This window comes from Pogona vitticeps, chromosome 2 (genome assembly GCF_051106095.1).
Source record: "Pogona vitticeps strain Pit_001003342236 chromosome 2, PviZW2.1, whole genome shotgun sequence".
Taxonomy (NCBI): domain Eukaryota; kingdom Metazoa; phylum Chordata; class Lepidosauria; order Squamata; family Agamidae; genus Pogona; species Pogona vitticeps.
In genome coordinates, this window is record NC_135784.1 from 274,742,557 (window position 1) to 274,762,771 (window position 20,215).

Below are 20,215 nucleotides of genomic sequence, written 5' to 3' on the forward strand. Positions count from 1 at the left end.
TTGATTTGCCACCTGTGGCGGTACCAGAACCTTTTTTAGCTGGGTGTCCGTTGCAGGATCAAATTGTGACAGGAACCAGGATTGTAGTGAATGGAGTTTGAGCCTGGCGTAGGGAACCACCAACGCTGTGGAAGCCATAAGGCCCAGCAAGTGCTGAACATTGAGAGCGGTGATGGTACTGAGAGATGGAAAAGGTGTACTGCCCGACGGATTTTCGCAATTCGGTCATGTGGTAGGAATGCTTTCGCCTGACGGGCATCCAGTTGTGCTCCTATGTAACTCACGAGTTGTGATGGTACTAGGTGGGATTTTTCTGAATTTATTTGTAGGCCTAATTCGTGCAGGACCCGAAGAGTAGTTCTTGTGGCTGCAATGGCCTCCTGATATGTCCTAGTGACTAGGAGTCAATCATTGACGTACGGGAAGAGCTTTATCCCCTTGGTACGGAGGTAAGCCACAACAGGAGCCATGCGTTTTGTAAATGTCCTGGGGGCTGTGGAAAGCCCAAAGAGGAGAGCGGCAAATTGATAAGTGGTGTGCTGGATCCAGAACCGGAGGAATCTTTGATGGGACGGTTGAACTGAAATATGAAAGTAAGTGTTCTTGAAGTTGATAGTAGTGAACCAGTTTCCCTGCGATAGAAGAGGGAGAATGGAGTCCAGAGTTAGCATACAGAGTTTTTTTGTAAAGAATATATTCACTGAACTGTCGGAGATCCATGATGGGGCTAATACCCCCATCTTTCTTAGGGATGGCAAAGTACTGAGAGAGAAAAAACCTGTTAGAGTCAGCAGGTGGAACTATGACTATCGCCCCTTTCTTGAGGAGAGCTGAGATTTCCTCTTGTAAAGGTAAGGAGAAGGGGGTGGGCTTGATGGAATTTGTCTGGGGGATGTGCACGAATTCTATAGCGTATCCCGCTCAATGATGGTCAGAACCCATTTGTCTGATGCAATCCTCTTCCACTGGGGAAGGAAAGGATGGAGTCTGCTGGAGATACCAGGGCAATTAAGAATAGGGCTTACCCCTGCATTGGGAATTCCAAAAGGGCTGTCTGGAGCCCAGATATTGTTGCTGCTTAGGTTGCAACGTGGTGGGTTGAAGTGGCTGATAGGCACGCTCATGGTGTTGTTGCCTGCTGTACCGAAAGGACTGGTACTGAGGGAGTTGTTGGTAGAACTGCTTCTTGTATGAAGGTTTCTGATACCGATAAGGCTGGTATGGGATGTAGGACTTAGCAGTCTTCCTCATTTTGCAGATATTCTCCATTATGTCGTCTGTTTTGGAATTAAACAGCCCGACAGCGTTGAAGGGAAGATCTTCGATCTTAGTCTTGGTATCATCCAGGACGTTGGCTGCCCGGAGCCAATCATGTTGTCTAAGTGCTATTGAAGTAAGCAGAGATTTGGAGGCGGTATCAGCGGTATGCTTCACTGTCTGCCTTTGTGTCATGAGTGCAGCTGAAGATCCGGAACCTGAAGGGTTAACTGTAGCTGAGGAGAATGCTGAGCGATTAGAAATACAAACACCTGAATAGCCTCCAGATTCTCCTCTCCCAGTAGACAGGCTGAGGGCCAGGCTCCGGGGAAGACTTATGACAAAAAGGTCAGAGGATCGCTTGAAGGCTGCTCACAGAAACATCCGATCAACTAGCCCTGAGTTCTGACAGGATGAAAAGGCTTCCAGCAGTTCAAGGGCTGTTTTTACTATATAAACAGCTCTCAGATGGCTGAAAGTCTGTGGAAGTAACAAGTCAAACCTCTGCCTTGCATCTATGCTCCTGACAACCTTGAACCTTGTTCTCTTGACCCTTGGCTTTGGACTCTGACTCTGGACTGCATTGTGCGTTTTGGCTTTGGACTCTGACCCTGGACTATGTTGTGTGAGTTGGTTTTGGTATTTGGATGCTGGCTCTGCATTCCCTGAATTCCTGACATAGGACTGGCTTATTGGACTCTGCTGTTGTAACCCCTGGGAATGTGACACTTTGTTGCTTAACAAGGGTATTGGCCTCTGCATAGGTACAGTATTGAGAGCTTCAATCTTCAATGGTTCCAAAAGGGTTTGGAGTAAGGGGAGAATTCTGTCCCACAGATGCTTTTGATAAGTGCCCATTGCAGCTTGGTAGTTTGAGATCCTAATAAGCAACGCTGCCAATGAGTAAAGCTTTTTCTCAAAGGAGTCGATCTTTCTGCTCTCCTTATTAACAGGTGTGGTAGAAGATCTACTGCGAGACTTGTATTGAGTAGCCTCAACCACCATGGAGTTGGGAATGGGATGTTTAAGTAGAAAATCCAATTTCGAACCATGAGTTTTGTATGGTGTTCAATCTTTTGTGGGATTTGGAGAGTTGAAGGTGACCTATCCCAAGAGTCCTTAACCGAAGTAAGAAGTGCCAGTATGAGGCTCAAACTAGGAGGAGGTGTTTTGTCCTGCTCCATATCATAAAAAACCAAGTCCAGTTCTTGCTGAGGAATTTGTACATCCAGTTTTAGACTCTTTGCCATGAGCCTATGACGTGTAGTCTTCTAAAGGGGACTGTGAGATATTGCCAGTGGCACCAGGATCAGGAGCTTCGGATTCAACAGATGATGATGAATTGGCACCTCAAGATGACTGAGAGGTCGACGGTGGTGGTCGTGGTACTGAGGCTGATAGTATAGGTTCAGCATCCCAACTGAGTAGATACAGAGAAAGGTTCAATATCATGGTCGTGAGGACCGGAGTACAACGTGGTAGCCTGTACCGAGGCATGGCCTCTATGATGTTTGAGTCGTTTAGGTGGCACAGAAGGCGTCTGTATAATTGGTCTCTTTCGGGAGGGTGCAACTTGAGGAGTGGAGACATCCCCTTGGTACTGCAATGACGTTTGCCGTGCAGGAGCTATGAAAGGCTACCAGGGTGGTAAGTGGGTAGTCCGACCCTCTGTACTGATCATGGTAGCCATAGCCCTGGTACGGATAGGGATGGTACTGGTCAGGGTATGGATGACCATAAGGAGGTAAACCCCTTGGATGGTAATATTGCTCCTCAAGCCCGGACGGCTGGTACGAGAAGCATGTTTGCATTTCTCCTTACTTTTCCTAGGAGTGCAAGGAGCATACTCCTGTTCTGACTCAGTCTCGGTATCTGCCTGCCCTGAAGATCGAGGGCTGAAAGGGGCTATGGCTGTGCTGGACGGTGCAACACCCCCAAATCAGCCCGAACTCGGAGACATGCTCAGAATATCATGAGCTTGTTGGGCTGGAGGTATAGCGTGTTCCTCCCTGTCGGAAAGCCCAATATCGTCCCTCGAAGAATCCTGCACTGGTATAGGAGGTATAGAAAGAGGTGCGGTAGCTGGCTTGGCTAAGTCCTTTTGCCTCTTAGGCTTCTCCTTATCCTTTTTCTTATTTGCAGGATCAGAAGACCGCAGCTGAGCCTTAGAAGAAGCCGGCTTAGGCGGATTTTTAGAGTTCTTGGATTTCATAGGAAAAGAAGCTGTGCTGGATAGAGACTGAGCAACAGGGCTAGTGGTCGATTTAGCAGCCTCCTGGTAAGGAGAGTTGGAGGAAGGGAGGGCTATAGCCTCCATAGCAAGGTTGAGAGATTTTTCGTAGAGAAAAGATTTCAGTCATTGGAGCCGCAGCTTAATAGCCTGCTTGGAAAAACTCCTGCACACGGTGTACGACTGGGTGAGATGGGTTTCCCCCAAACAAAATAGACAAAGATCATGCCTGTCTGTAAGTGGAATTTGTCGAAGACAAACAGAGCAATTCTTAAAGCCCCAAGGGGCCATAAAACAAAAAGGGAAAGAAAAGGGGGGGGGAACCATTGAGGGAAGGGGGGAACAATAGAATGGGAAAAAAGGGATAAGCTGGAGGTTCTATCGTCGGAAAACAAGTAGAATAATATAAAACAATTTATAATATAGAAAAAATGTTAAAAACGATTTAGCAAGGCTAAAATCACTTTCCTTAGCACTCCAGGTTCCTAAAGTCCTACTCGAACGGCGGAAAAGAGGAAACTGAAAGGAAGGTTGAGGAGGCAGAGCTCATACCCTGCGGGGGAGGGATTAATTGACCTTTTTTCCCCTAAGCTCTAGAATCTTCCAAACATCCTGCGCAGGCGCAGGCTAAACCCATTTGTGTGCATTCACAGAGGCCACTACGAAGAAGCCTAATTCCTGTAGAAAACCTAATACTGTATCACAGAAATATGGGAAGCATCAGCACTGCCCTTTCGTAAAGCTCTTCTCAACCACAATAGCAAAATCCTGTTTGTGCAGGTGTAACATAAAGTTATACCCATTTAAATTTGCTGGACACTCCGCTGAGGACACAATGATTTGCATAAGTGTGTAATTGGTCACACGGTTCCCAATGAAACCCAAAGATGTGCTTTGTGGACAGCATTTCTGCATTGGTGCTACTAGGGGGGAATGTTGAATTATACCCACACAGCTATGCAACAGAATTTCACCCAATAATTCTTTGCCAGTTCTTAGGCATTATCAATAAATTCTTACTCGGTTAAGTCTAACACTATGTCAGACTCCAGATTTCAATTTCAGAACTCAGCTTATTTTTGCATTTCAGCATTTTTGTTTTCTGCTTTCTGACAACAAAATAAACACATTCCAAAATCAAATGGTAAGTTTGTAAATTCCATTGCCTTAAATGTATCATATGTGATATCAAATGATTCCAAGATTAATTTACACAATATTATTAAATATTTACTTCAAATTCTAACTACAGAGAACACTGTTGGCTGCAAGATGCTGTGAGCTGTAGTACAATTAAAGTAACTTTTCCAGTCCAGAGCAGGCAGCATGAATACAGAGAGGAGGGGAGGAAAGAAGGAAGTTCCACTATGCTATCAAAAATCAGTCAGCGTGATGCTGGATTCAAACCAGAGTGAAATGTGGCATTTGAAAGAAGTTAAGTGAAACTCAGATAAATAACTTGTAACTTAATCAGTGGTATTTATATTTATGTATTTATTCGATTTATATTCCGCCCATCTAGATTATGTCTATTCTGGGCAGCTTACAATATAAAATATGTATAAAATATGATACTGAGAGATAATTCTTTCTGGCCCCAGAATAGAACAGAAGGAGTGATTTGCTACAACAATAAGAATGACTTTGTCTTGTCACAGGAGTTATGCAGTTAGCTTGTTTTCAATTACATCTGACTATTGCACAGCTCGATTAAACTAATTATAACAGTAAATGGAAGCATACAGTGTTACATTCCTAAAATGTTCCCACTGTTTTAGTTTAATTGAAACAAATTATAGAACACAGAGGTTACAACAACTGGGATATAACAGCGAAAGACAACTTATTTTGTGAAAGGTAATTCGGCAAAGTATGTAAAACAGCATCAGCACGACATTCTTTCTTCAGGAACTTTTTCTTTTGAATTAAAAGATACTTACCTAGGATTGTAGAGTATTTTTTCTAAATTAAATGCTTTGAGATACACAATTACAGCAGCCAGGGAGCATAACACAGACTTATCCAAATTTAAAACCATTGACAAAGCTTGGGAACCTGAAAATACAATGTTAATTGGTTTAGTTGTATTCTAGCAGCTTCTGTCACAGCGTATTATAACCCAGTTGGCAGGAGTTAAGCTATTTGAACAAATGCAAATATGATCCTATTGTACCATATATGCTGCGGTAATTCACTCTGGCATCCTAACTACTACTACTATACAAACACATACATTGCCTATCACATATTTTGGATAATGCAGCAAGGATATCTTCTTGAGGGACTTAACTAGTAATGTGAAAAAGAGTTAATAGTTACTAACCATGACATGTTCACAATCTATACTAAAACAATATTCTTACTCAAAAATAATACTTCAGTACCTGCTTACTAGGGAGAAGCCCCAATGAACTCAATACAACTTATTTCTGAATGGTCAAGTACATTTGTTCAAATGTACATTTGTTCAAACAGCTAAATATAAGAACATTTTTATTAATAAACAACTGGGACATATTTTGTGTCCTGTTCAGGCAATTTGAGCTGGCAATTTTAATTACCGTCTTTTTTGCTCCATAAGACACACCTGACTATAAGACGAACATAATTTTTAGAAGAGGAAAACAGGAAAAAATATTCCTCTGTATCAGAGGCGGGCAATTAAATAAATAAACAGTGCAAGTCCCATGCTGGGACTGCCAAAAAAAAAAAAAACCTCACCAAAAAACAAAGCAACATAGAAACATACCCTCCCAGCCCAAACCTACCCTCCAAAATCCACCCAGAACATTTTTTTAAAAAAGTAAAAAGCAGCAGCTTTCCAGTCCAAAGTCTTCTGGGGCCCCCCCTTGCCATCGCTGCCTTCCAAAGCCTCCGGAGGCCTCAGAAGGCACTGTGGGGGGTCCCACCACCACCATAATCTTAATCTTAATTGTCGCTGCTGAGGTCTTCTGGCCTCTGAGCCACACATGTAGAAATGGAGACTGCCTGCCCTTTTCAAAGATGGTGGCTGCAGCTTCATTTAGGGTAGGGAAGCTGCAGCTACCATCTTTGCAAAGGGCAGCCTGGATTCCCTTAGCCTGCCTTAAGGGAATCCAGGCTGCCCTTTGCAAAGATGGCAGCTGCAAGTTCCCAACCCTAAATGAAGCCACAACCACCATCTTTGCAAAGGGCAGGCAGTCTCCATTTCTACATGTGTGGCTCAGAGGCCAGAAGACCTCAGCAGCGGCAATTAAGGTAGGAGGGTGTTGGGGAGGGGGCCGAATGTGCATGTTTACTCATGAGTAAGGGCTGACAAAGGCATGGGTCTACTTATGAGTAAGTGTTGCTGAACACCCTGGGTGGGGCACGCAGGTTGGAGGAGCTCCGTGGACGGGGCACGTGACAGGAGGAGGAAGGAGAAGTGGACGGGTGCCTGGTGCTTTGTAAGCTGGGGAAGCCTCCGAGGGTGTCGGTGAGGGTGGGGTGGGGCCTTCTGAGGCCTCCAGCTGCCTGGGAAGGCAGCGATGGGGTGGGGGCAGTATTCGCTCCATAAGACACACACTTTTCCATCCACCTTTTGGGGGGGGGAACTGCGTCTTATGGATCGAAAAATTCAGTAATTAATTTGTAGATGTAGAAGGCATCTGTTTTGTTGGTTTATGCAGAACCTTAAGATACTCTTTTTTCACCTTTATTTCAAGGGAAGGTAAGTATAATCCTGTAGATGTTTTTGGACTACAACTTCCTCAAAATGCTATATGCTGACTAAGTTCGCTGAGCACTGCATCTCAACAACATCTGGAGAGCCATGGTTGTCCACTCATGCTTTGCATAAACCCAGATTTAATAGTGTGATAATCTGTTCACATATAATGAATTTGATGGTGACAGACACTGGATGTTTTTTAAACAGAGGTTAGATAGCCATCTGTCAAGGATGTGTTAGCTATATACATCTTGCATCTGTAGAAGGTTCAACTTAATTACCCTTGGAAACTCTTCCAGTTCTTCAACTCTATAGTTCTAACTTACTGAATTATATTTTAGTATTTATAATTTACTTGCTGGTTTTTTTAACTATTTTGTAAACTTCCTTAGGTTACAGTTCTAGAAGAAAGGGGGCATTAAAGTAAAACAAAACAAAAATGAATACATACCTATGCTGTCAAGGAGATGGCTGCCATAGAAATCTGTGATCAGCTGGAAAGCATTGCTGTTCTCAAAATGCTTGTTTTCCAACTTTTCTATTCGAATTCTGTCATCGAGAAGCCTGAAAAAAGAAGCATTTTCAGTTCGATATTGTTCTAATAAAAGCTAAAAGAAAAGTCACGATATCATAAACCCTTGTTATATTTCACTAAATGGAAGCAAAATGTTAACACCTATTTCATTCAAAGTAAGCATAAATGGTATTTTCTAAAAGCCTTTCTATAATGTCCTATAAAAACGACATGTAGTCTCTTAAGGAAATAGTATGCTACCTATCACAACAAGCTTGCCTTGCTATAGTCTCCTGAACCAATGAGATAAGAAGGAAGGGTATACAGTGGTGCCTCGTATAGCGAGGTTAATCCGTTCCGGATTAACCTTCGCTATAGTGAAACAACGCTGAACGGATCAAAAAAACCCATTGGAACGCATTAAACATCGTTTAATGCATTCCAAATGTGCCAAAAACTCACAGTTCAGCGATGCTTCCTATGGCCGGCAGCCATTTTCGCGCCCTCGTTAAGCGAGGGGAGTGCGCGAAAACGCTGCGCGCGGCCATTTCGGGGCTTCCGGCGGCCATTTTGTCCGCCAAACAGCTGATCGTCGGGGCTTTGTTTTGCGAAGATCGGTAAGCGAAACGCTTGCCGATCTTCGCAAAGCGAGTTTCGCCCTATCTAAACGTCGTTGAGCAATCGCATTAGCGATCCCAAAAAAGGGATCGCTATGCGATTTCGTCATTGTACGGTGCGTTCGTTAAGCGAGGCACCACTGTATTAAGGATCATACTGTGTCCATGTTAAGACTACAGAAGTTACAACCACTCATGCCCCTCTGTGTGCTTTCCAATTATGCAGTCAACTGGGAGCATATAATATAAGACAAACTGCTTGAGGATGATCAGGCACAAAAGGGTTTAATGAGTTCAAAAAAAATTCTTACACTGGTTCTGCATTTTTCCTTAAGAGGAGGAATTGGACAGCAAGCAGTGGACAGCTGGCTACACAATTATTCTTCTAATTAATGCTTCTTTTGATAAGCTGCTGTGGATTTAAGAAGCCATTAAAGATGAGGAACATGCCCTTGCCAAGTCTGGAATGCACCCAAAGCTTTCCTGCCAGACTGATGAAAATATTTAGAAACGGCGATCTTTCAAGGATCTGTAGAGGTCCTGGTAATCATATTCCTCAATGATTCCACATATTTAAATATATATTGGCAAGATTCAACAATAGAGTCAAATATAGGACACTCATTGAAATGAAAAGGGTATCATTTCTGGTCACCTCATGGATTTTGACTGGTCTACTTAGTCAGAGGACTAATACTATATTTAATTGTATATATGTGGGTTCACACACACACACACACACACACAAGCGTTCTACATAAGGAAGTGGTTTTGTTTGTATTTTCAACTCTAGCAGCGTTCTCAACAAATATATATTGGCAAGATTCAACAATAGAGTCAAATATAGGACACTCATTGAAATGAAAAGGGTATCATTTCTGGTCACCTCATGCATTTTGACTGGTCTAGTTAGTCAGAGGACTAATACTATATTTAATTATATATATGTGGGTTCATACACACACACACACACACACACACACACACACAAGCGTTCTACATATGGAAGTGGTTTTGTTTGTATTTTCAACTCTAGCAGCGTTCTCAACAAATGATATTGAAAAAGAAAAAAACAAGGAAAAGCCCATGTAGTCCCAAAAGATTAACAAATGCAAGAGTAGGTGACACCATTTATTGGACCAGCAAAAAACAAAGAAATTGCAAGCTTCTATGGAGAAGATCCTGCTCTTTCAGGCTTACCACAACTCCTTCATGGACAGTGCAAAAAACTACAAAAGAGACCAAAAATTGGTGAAACAGATATGTGAGAGTTGATGTCAGTCCTCTGAGGCTGTAATCTCAAGCCTTTTTGCAACAAATTTGGAATTTTTACACCCCTCTCCTAGGACCAAACAAGGAAGTTTCAGTGCTAGGGTTGTTTTTAGTTTGGAAAGCAAGAAGAAAACAGAGCTGTATACGTGAAAAAGCAGACAAAAATCCAGATGCTGAGAATAGGGCAGCAACACTATTCAGTGTCATGTAGCATCCAGTGATGAATCTGGAGGTCGAGATTCAACTTCCTGCTCACTTACAGGTTTTACTGGAGAATTCTCGAACTTGATCTCATGAGAATACAGTAGGATCGCATATACTTGGCTGTTTGTTGACCAGTGCTGACACTTTGCACTAGAATATGTTTTTCTTCGTCCATGAGGGAGTTGTGCTCAGCCTGATGAAGTGAATTTTTCCCCACAAAAGCTGCTATTAGTTTGATTTTTAAGTGGTCAAGTAAAAGGCATTACCCACTTTTACAGAGGATTTAGTTTATCTCATATGACAGCGTACCTAAGATGTTGTTGGATCTTGAACTCTCTTGGACTGAACATACTTACTACATGCCCAGTTAGCTCTGAAGAAATTTCTCTAAGATATTTTCAGTTCTAGCTACTATATTCAGAGGCTAAAATGCAATTGTATGTTTCAATACTACTGGAATCAGGCCTTTCTTTCCAACAGCCATCAAAGTACATCTCTCCAAGATAACAAACACTTGTTTCAGAGAGTACAACTAAATCCTGGCAATGAATCCTGGTCATCATTCTAAGGAGAATGTTAAAGGAATCAGGATTTCCTTAGATCAAACTTTTTGTGTGAGAACATTAACTCACAAAATTAACTGTAAACATGCCAAAGTTGCTAACAGATTTGAAATACATTAATTGACTTTTTAAAAGAATTTTCCGAAATAATCTTTTTTCCTGGGTTTTTGCTTAACAAATTTAAAGGAGCTTTATTTTTCAATTGGAGCAAAAATAACATGAGATTTAAGTAAGATGAAAACCATCTTTCAACAAAGATTCATAAAAAATTGTTTCTACTTTGCACATTTCATCAGTTTACTGCAAAGCCAGACAAAAGATAATAATTTCCATTCTTTTTATAGTCATATGTGCATAACTATTCACTCTGAATCCGGAAACAAACTGAGCATGATAGACTTCTCTAAGTATCTCTTCTCAATGCCAGTGTCAGCAAATCTGAAAGGGTATCCAGTCATAGCTGGTAAAGTGACAACAACTGTTCATATATGTATTGTCAGAGCCAACAATCTAGGCAACACAGGAGAATATTGCATGTAGAATTAACAAGGAGGAAGGGAGGGAGGACAGCAATAGTATCCTCGCTGCTACTCCTGTTCCAGTAATAACTGTAACCGTTTAAGATGAGAAATTCATCCCGGTCATATGTAAATGATGACACCTAAGCATATTCTGAAATAAATTGGGAAATACAAATAACCATACTGAATTTGAATGAGACATATCCCACATCAACAAGACACAGCACAGTTTTCTTTTAAAAGGTGCAGGAAACCCTTAATACATGTCTGAGAGGAAACAGTCTGAATTTGTAGTATATATTGCATTTTAACACATGATGTGTCTTGTTAAATAACTCATTTTGGTACCAAACCAAAACTCTCCAGGCTCTTAGAGAATTAAAACAGTTTAACTCGCATCAGTTAGGGCTGCAAATCTGGATTTTAGCTATTTAAGCAACTCATTAGACTTTTATTAAACAGCTTTATTCTTTCAGGCTCATCCTTGCCTACACTTAGGGCTGGAAAAATAAATACATTACTGATAAGTAATTTTGCTATATTCCAAAAGATGGAACAAAAGATGCTTGATAATCTCAGACAAGCAAAATAATTATTTGGGATGGCAGCAAAGCCCAAGTTAAGCCACTAGAAATCCACCAAGGACTCTCATACTATTCCCTCTTCCATTCTCACATGGGTATAACTGAATTTCACCTCTAGTTTCAGTCAGCTATGGCTAGCACTATAATACACTTCAATTAAACCAAACAATAAAAGTAAGGTTAGAAAAACTAACAGAGGTATTCTGCTGCTGGCAACAGAAAGTTTAACATAAAAAGTCACCACCATCTTCTTCTGCCTAAACTGCCCCCGAACTCGTCCCAAATTTGCCGGGTATAGAATCAGCAAATAATAGAATCATAGGATAACTGAGTTGGAAGAGACCTCTATGGCCATAAAGTCCAGCTCAATTCAGGAATATAACTCAAAGCAGACCTGACAGATAGATGCCCAATTTTTTCTTGAATGCCTCTGGCGATGGAGCACTAACCACACCCTGTGGTAACTGGTTCCAGTGCCATACTACTCTAACAGTTAAGACTTTTTTTCCTGATATTCAGCCTAAATCTGTCTTCCTGTAGCTTGAGCCCATTATTACATATCCTGGACACTGGGATAATCAAGAACAGATCCTGCCCCTCCTCTTTATGACTACCTTTCCAAGTATTTGAAAAGTGCTATCATATCTTCCTTCAATCTTGTTTTCTCAGGCATAAACATGTCCTTTCTTTCAAGTCCTTCCTCATAAGATTTGGTTTCCAGTCCCCTAATCATCCTTGTTGCCCTCTTCTAAATTTGCTCGTTTGTTGGCATCCTTTTTAAACTACAGTACTCTAGACCAGCAGTCCCCAACCTTTTTGGGACCACGGACCATTTGAGGGGTGCGGGCTCCGTGCATGGAATGGTTGGGGCGGGAGCACCCAATGCTCACAGGTGCACGTGTCACACTCATGGAGGGGTGTGTATCACTTGCGGAGGGGCATATCATCCTCATGGTTGGGCGCATCACGCTTGCCCGCATGTGCACAAGCACGACACGCCCACCCACTCTCAAAATCTTCCTGGCTTCTAATTTCAGCCCAACCGGGAGTGGGAGCGGCAGCAGCTACTTGGCGAATGCAGGGATTCCTCATGAGGGGCTCAAAGAAGCGCCCTGCTTCAGAGCTCTCTCCCTGGTCCTGGAAGGCACAGGAGCAACTCTGACGACGACCCTCCCCGCCTCGTAGGGGCTGGGTCCCGCCTGTCCCCTCAAAGCGCCCACGTGTCCAGAAGGGGAGCCCTCTCCCTGCCTGGCAGTCTTCTTCCTCCAAAGCAGCGGAGCTCGTGGGTCAGGGGTTTGCCGCCACCAGGGCTTCTAGTTTTAGGTCTCTCTTTCTCTCTCTTCCCCACCACCCCACCGCTCTTCGTGGGTCACCTGGCAAGGCGCTCCCCGAAGATATGCCAGGGAGGAAGGGAAGGAGGGGGCAACGAGGAACCCTCACCTTGAGCGCCTTGTCAGGCCACTCTCTGGGCACCGGTGCCGCCGCTGCTGCCGCCTTGTCCTCTCTGCGGCTGAGGTGAAGGAGGGGCCCTGCTCGCAGCCTGGCCGCATGCTTCTCTTTCCTCCCGCCTGGCGCTCCTCTGCTCCCTGCCCAGATGTCCTGTGGGAGGGGGTGATGCCGAGAGAACAGCCTTCTCACGTGTGCTCTCCTCCCCCCAGTTTCTATTCACAGCCTGCTGTGGACAGCTTGTGCCCGTCCATCCGTCAATCTTGATGGTCTGTCGCTCGTTCCCTCCCTCCCTCTTCCTTTCCTTTTCCTTTCCTGCTGCTGCTTGTTTGCTGCCACGGCCGCCAGGGCCGAAGAGCTGCGGGCAACAAGAGGGAACGAACGTTCTGTCCGAGAGAACAAAGCCAGTGGGGAGCCATGAAAGCACGACACACCCACCTGCAAGTGCAACATGCCCACCTGTGAGCGTGATATGCCCGTCCACAAGCGCAACACACCCACCCGTGTGGGCGGGCAGGGGTGGTGGTGGAGATCCACGTCCACAGCCCAGTTGAAGGAAGTCCACGGACTGGCACCGGGCTCCGAACTGGGGGGTTGGGGACCCTTGATCTAAACAAACCACACAGGAAGTGCCCCCAGATCACTTTACACCTAAACCTGTGGAGAAAGTTCTCCCCTTAATGGAGCTTCCAATGGGAAATAAATTAGTTCTGGCCCATACCCCATTCCCCACTGCTGATTTATTTAACTGGAAACAAGATCTTCCACCATATCAAGAGGCCCTTCAGAAGTACCTGGACTTGATCCAACGGATCATTACTACTCACCACTCTTCTGAGCAGCCTCCTAAGTGAAGATGAGAAATGCCTGGCTCTTGCTAAGACCTTTGCCTGGTATACTATTCATAGGGTTCAACAAAGAGCCGATGGCAACGGAACAGTTGATTGGCCTGAAGCAGCAAACCTCATAACCCGAGTTATTGATCTCAATCCTAATAAGCTTGCTGGGGCCCAACTGCTGAAAGCAGCAAAAAATGCTGTAATGTATGGCCTCAAACTAGGAATGCCAAAGGCTTTGAAGCCTTCAGAGTATATGAGATTGTTTTAAAAAACCCACAAAATCCCCAAATGAATTCCTGACAAGGCTCAAGGATGTTTTTTGCCGGTACACTCACCTTGAACTGGATTTGGAATCAACAGTCAGCTGTGGTACAGGTGCAGCTCCAAAAGCACCCAGCCATGTGTGACTGCAGTCACTGAACTGCCTGAGTCCTGAAGCAGGTCTGGTCAGACAGCTATGCATCAGCTGTAGCACAGCTACACAAAAGCACTTTGCACATGTCTCTCTGCTGTCTGTCTACTCATTGTCTAAGATACAAGGGTGCTTCTGAGGAGAGATACCTGCTCAATAAAATGCTATGTACAACAACTCTGAGTCAAGGTCTTTATTAGACAAGGTAGCTCAGGGCCATGCTCCGAGGGAAGGATATTGCAGGAAAAAGGGAGGGACACAAATCCTATTTTCATTGATCATGATGAGAAGGAATACTGTACATGGTTTGCCAATCATGAGCTGTGTGAATGGGATGATTCAAGAGGCTGAGGGGGCTGGGAAGACACTGGCATGGATACAGACTGGTGCCCTAATTATCAATCAGGAGGTAGGGGGTGGGGCAAGATATCACTGGGATGGATACAAGCTGGCCCCACCAATCATGAGCCAAGAGGTGAAGGTGGGAGGGATTCAAATCCCCCCCCCCAATCATGAACCAGGAGGTAAGGGGCAGGTGGATTGACAGTGGTGGGGATTCAAGCTGGCCCTCCAATTATAAGCCACAAATTTAGTATTGTAGAAGGGACCCAAGCTGCCCAATCATGAGTAAAAACAGAAGGGGAAGTCCAAGTGCAAACTCAACATTACCCAACCAGGAAGGAGAGCAGGACAATGGACAGTGAAAGGGCCAGGCCTTGAACTGTGTAGAGTTGTGTCAGATGGACAACAGACTATAGGATCCCTGGAAAGCACAGTCTAAGAATTCTTGCCTGAATTATAACTTTACAAAACTCTAGTAACTAACCTTGCCACTAATCATGAGCTAGGGCAGGGGGAAGAGGGAGTAATGTGAGGCCATTCTATAGATCAATAAACAGAAGTTTTCTTTGGCTGGCTCGTGTGGTTCTCTCAATGGGGTGGGTGGACATTTAAATAAGAGAAAGGCAGATGTCATGGGGGCACTCTGACTACACCAGATGCACTAGGAGGGGCTTAGCCTTCTACAGCGCAAACTGGTGTTGCACTTGCATTTGGGGGAAATAGCACTCTGTACCTTTAACAGGCATCTCCCTCTTAATTGTGAGAGTCTGATTCAGCCAGCCTAAGGCCAGCCTGGCTAATTAGGATTGTGCCCTAAGTCAGGACGAGAACAAGAAAGAAAGATAGTGCTAACATTTTCTGAATTTGGACCAGGGTTCTGTGACATAATAGTGCTTTGAATGGCAATTAGTTCTCCAACATCTTCTAATAATCCATTCTTGACCTAAAAAGGAGGAGGTAAATAGCTCCAAGTCATTAACTAAGATAGTTAATGGATGCTCATTTGGAGATACTACTTATCATTTATGAGCTTATAAGAAAAACAAAAACAAAACAGCCTGACAGCAGCCCATGCAGAAGTATTTATGATCCACAGGACAAGACTTTTATTTCACCCTTGCAAGCAGCCTTAAGTTGGGCTTAAGAGTGTGAGAGATATTAAAATAACTATTGACATACCGCTGAGGACATAATGAGTGAAGGTGTCACATGGCCTCTGATGTCACATGATTGCTGGAGCAACAGTGCTCTAAGTTCTTGACAGTTGGTCTTTGCCCACTTGCTGCTTTCCTGCCTCAACAGCCATTAGGAACAGAGTGAGTTAGAGAGACCCTGGTTTTTCAAAATTACTTACATTTACCTTTCATCTGGGCTTAACCATGGACTTTCTCAGCCATTCAGGTTCATAGTTTGTAGAGATGTACTCTTTATCAATGGACAGGATTGCTTCCTGTTTTGTCTATAGCTCTGGAAACTACATTAAGGTGTTGCCTGGGTAGTGTAGGTTTAAGGTGGTGAGGTCAGTTGATGTGGTACTTTTGAGAGGTTGCTGTTGTTTTTAATAGAGATAAATGGGTTTGTTAGGGGGCAGCCAGATGTAAGCTGGATTTCAATTACAGACTTCCCACACAGATGGGAAAGAGTAGCATTTTTGGGGATCCTTTTCTGGGTGCCCCCTTTCTGATGGAGCTGTGGGTGTAGTTGTTGGAAATGCAACAGAAATGTTTCATTTCTGAAACATTTGCCCACTCTGCATGATTAATGTGTGTATTTCATCCCTAGCATTCATTAGATTGTATTCGGTTAATCTCCTTCCTTAGCAAACATAATTAGAAAAAAAAGGTTTTGTTTATGTTATTCAGAAATGAACAACATACCTCTTTACATATTTTTCCGAGTCTAAAGGGTTCCAAAGATTGTGGCTGAAATATTTACCCATTTAATGTGTTAATATGCCAGGATCTATTGACTTGTTCAGCTTAATAGTTCTCTTTCTGGGTTGATTTCTCTTGTATTTATTTCCATATTCATAGTGTTAATTACTTGATCAAAATTTAAAGAGATGGTTTAAAAATGTTAATACATATCACATAAGTATCTTCTAGGTAAAACAACTTATCTTATGGTTAGGCACTGACCAGGTAAGGGATCCAAACTCAATTTAGATTTTTTTTAACTACCTTCCCTTCTCATGCAGGCCAAGACACCGATCAGATAGGAGATCAAACCTAATTTTGGTTTATTTTTTTCATTTGTACCACCTTCCCTCCTTATATAGATAAAAACCCTGACCAGGCAAGAGATCAAAATTAATTTTGTTTTATTTCTTCCTTTTTAACTGCCTTCTCTCCTTATACAGGTAAAGACACTGACGAGGTAAGAGATCAAACCTAATTTTGGTTTATTTTTCCTATTTTACCAACTTCCCTCCTTACACAGGTAAAGACATCGACCAGGTAAGGGATCAAAACTAATTTTGGTTTATTTTTTGCATTTTTATCACCTTCCATCCTTATACAGCCCAAGACGCCGACCAGGTAAGAGATCAAACTGGTTTTGGTTTATTTTTTCAGTTTTACTTCCTTCCCTCCTGTGCTGTGCTGTTTTTTCTGTTTTGGTGTGGTATTTTTTCCCAGCCCCATGGCGTTTGGGCTGGCTGTATGTATGTGGACGGTGTTTTTGTGGATTTTTCCCCAGTCCCATGGTGTTCTGCTGGGGCTGGCTGTGGGGGGTGGGGTTGTGTTTTTCCCCCTAGCCACATTGCGTTCCACTGGGGTTGGCTCTGTGTGTGTGGGTTTTTTTAAGTGTTTTTTGTATGGTTAGTTTGGTTTGGTGTATTTGTTTTTCAGCCCCAGTGCATTCCTATGGGGCTTCCAGTGTTTTATTTTTATTTTATTTTTGGTACAGTGGGGTCTCGACTTAGGAACTTAATCCGTATTGGAAGGTGGTTCTCAAGTCGAAAAGTTCTTAAGTCGAATCTGCATTTCCCATAGGAATGCATTGAAAACCATTTAATCCATATCTGCTCTTTTCTGTCCATAGAAACTAATGGGAAGCTGCTATTCTGCCTTCTGCCACTAGAGGGGGATATTTTCTTTCTTTTTTCCCCTTAGGTTCAGGGAAGGCAGGGAACACTAAAGGCAGCACTTTAGAACTCTTTTTTTTAAAAAAAACGAAGCCAATTTTAAATAATGTTTTAAAGCATGTTGTGCTGATTTTTTCAGCACAAAGGCACTCAGGCAGGCTTTTTAGGTGCTGAGCAAGCCTCCAGAAGCCTGCTCAGAGCCAGCCGATCAGCTGTTAGGCGGGGAGAGGAGCGGGGAAAACCACAAAATGGCTGCCAGGCTCTTTCTGGGTGTCGGCTTTTAGCTCTTTCCTGCTCTTTTTCCTGTGGTTTGGGGGCTACCAAGGCCTGGTAAGTGACTTTATTTAACAGTACAGTATTTATTTTTAAGTTTCTGACCCTTTTCCCCCCTCCAGAAGCCTCTAAGGGGAGGGAGGGGGGACTTTTTTCCCTGTTCGTAACTCGAGGGAAGTTCGCATGTAGAGTCCTTACTTTCCCTATAGGGCAGGTTCGTAACTCGAATTGTTCGCAAGTCGGGTCGTTCGTAAGTCGAGACCCCACTGTATTTTTTTTCCAGCCAGAATGGATTAATGGGGTTTCTATGTATTCCTATGGGAAATGGTGCTTCGACTTACAACCATTTGGAGGTACGCAGATTTTCTAGAATGGATTATGGGTGTAGGTCGAGGCACCACTGTAGTGTGGTTGCTGACCTTGAGCCAGATATCCTGGAGAGTGAAGTCAAGTCGGCCTTAGAAAGCATGGCTAACAACAAGACCAGTGGAAGTGATGGCATTCCAGTTCAACTATTTAAAATCTTAAAAGATGAGGCTGTTAAGGTGCTACACTCAATATGCCAGCAAGTGTGGAAAACTCAACAGTGGCCAGAGGATTGGAAAAGATCAGTCTACAGCCCAATCTCAAAGAAGGGCAGTGCCAAAGAATGCTCCAACTACCGTACAATTGCACTCATTTCACAGGCTAGCAAAATTATGCTCAAAATCCTAAAGGTAGGCTTCAGGAGTATGTGGACCGAGAACTCCCAGAAGTACAAGATGGATTTCGAAGGGGCAGAGGAACTAGAGACAAAATTGCTAACATGTGCTGGATTATAGACAAAAGACAGAGAGTTCCAGAAAAACATCTACTTCTGCTTCATTGACTACGCAAAAGCCTTTGACTGTGTGGACCACAGCAAACTATGATAAGTCATTAAAGAAATGGGAGTGCTTGACCACCTTATCTATCTCCTGAGAAATCTACAGTATATGTGGGACAAGAAACAATAATTAGAACTGGATATGGAACAACTGATTGGTTCAAAATTGGGAAAGGAGTACGACAAGGCTGTGTATTGCTTGCCTGCTTATTTAACTTATATGCAAAATACATCATGCAAAAGGCTGGTTTGGATGATTCCCAAAATGGAATTAAGATTGCCGGAAGAAATATCAACAACCTCAGATATACAGATGATACCACTCTGATGGCAGAAAGTGAGGAGGAATTAAAGAACCTCTTAATGAGGGTGAAAGAGGAGAGCGCAAAAAAAAATGGTCTGATGCTCAACATCATGGCCACTGGTGCCATCACCTCCTGGCAAATAGAAGGGGAAGATATGGAGGCAGTGACAGATTTTACTTTTTTGGGATCCATGATCACTACAGATGGTAACAGCAGCCACAAAATTAAAAGATACTTGCTTCTTGGGAGGAAAGCAACGACAAACAACCCTGAGTGCTCACTGGAAGGACATACAGTATCCTGAAGCTGAGGCTCCAATACTTTGGGGATCTCATGAGAAGAGAACTCTCCCTGGAAAAGACCCTGATGTTGGGAAAGTGTGCAAGAGAAGAAGGGGATGGCAGAAGACAAGATGGTTGGACAGTGTCATCGAAGCTACCAACATGAATTTAACCAAACTCCAGAAGGCAGTGGAACACAGGAGGGCCTGGCATGCTCTGGTCCATGGGGTCACGAAGAGTCAGACACGACTTAATGACTAAACAACAAAATAGGTTGTTGGCAGGAGAGGTAAGTAAATGTTTGGAAGGAACACAAGGTCCTGTCCAGACCTGCTCTCTTCACACATTTCGTCTCCATCTCACTCCTTAGCCAAATCTTCACACACACCCTCAGTCCCTACATCTGAATTAATCCACTATCACATTGACCTGCCCTCCCCACACCTCCCTCCCTCCAGCAGCCGACAGAACATGTCTCTTCTCCTCTGACCCACAATCCCCCATCACTGCTCTTCATATGCACATACCTAGACATAGTATTACTTTTTCAAAAAAAGCATCACCTCTAGACCCAACCAACTCCCCTCTCATACATACACACTCCACCTTCTTCCCAGCTATATGGCTCCCCTACAGGAGATCCTACCCTCCCAATCCTACACACATGACGACTCCTCTGCCCCACATGGACAAAAAGAATCCCACTATGCACTCCCCTCATCCCTTCCATGCCCCACATGCCCGACAGCCCTAACCAATCCCTCACACCATTTATAACATGCCCCCCACAACCCACCCCTTAATAGAGGGGTTAAAATCAGTTAAGTGTGTTCCTAGTTAACTCCAGCACTTGAGTCCATCTCTGTATTTCTGGAGCTGGTGGGCAATGTAAACCTCTGCCAGCGTGGATTCATACG

General features: G+C 43.5%; 1 protein-coding gene across 2 annotated transcripts in view; it reads right to left on the bottom strand.

The window, feature by feature from the left end:
- MSH3 (mutS homolog 3) overlaps positions 1–20,215 on the bottom strand; it is a 103,783-nt gene that overhangs the window by 49,218 nt on the left and 34,350 nt on the right. For both annotated transcript variants that reach the window (XM_072992608.2, XM_072992607.2), the window contains exons 9-10: positions 7,627–7,739; positions 5,428–5,542 (exon numbers count right to left, since the gene is read on the bottom strand). In XM_072992608.2, coding sequence (XP_072848709.2) covers positions 5,428–5,542; positions 7,627–7,739 — 228 coding nt within the window. The remainder of the gene's footprint in view (positions 1–5,427; positions 5,543–7,626; positions 7,740–20,215) is intronic.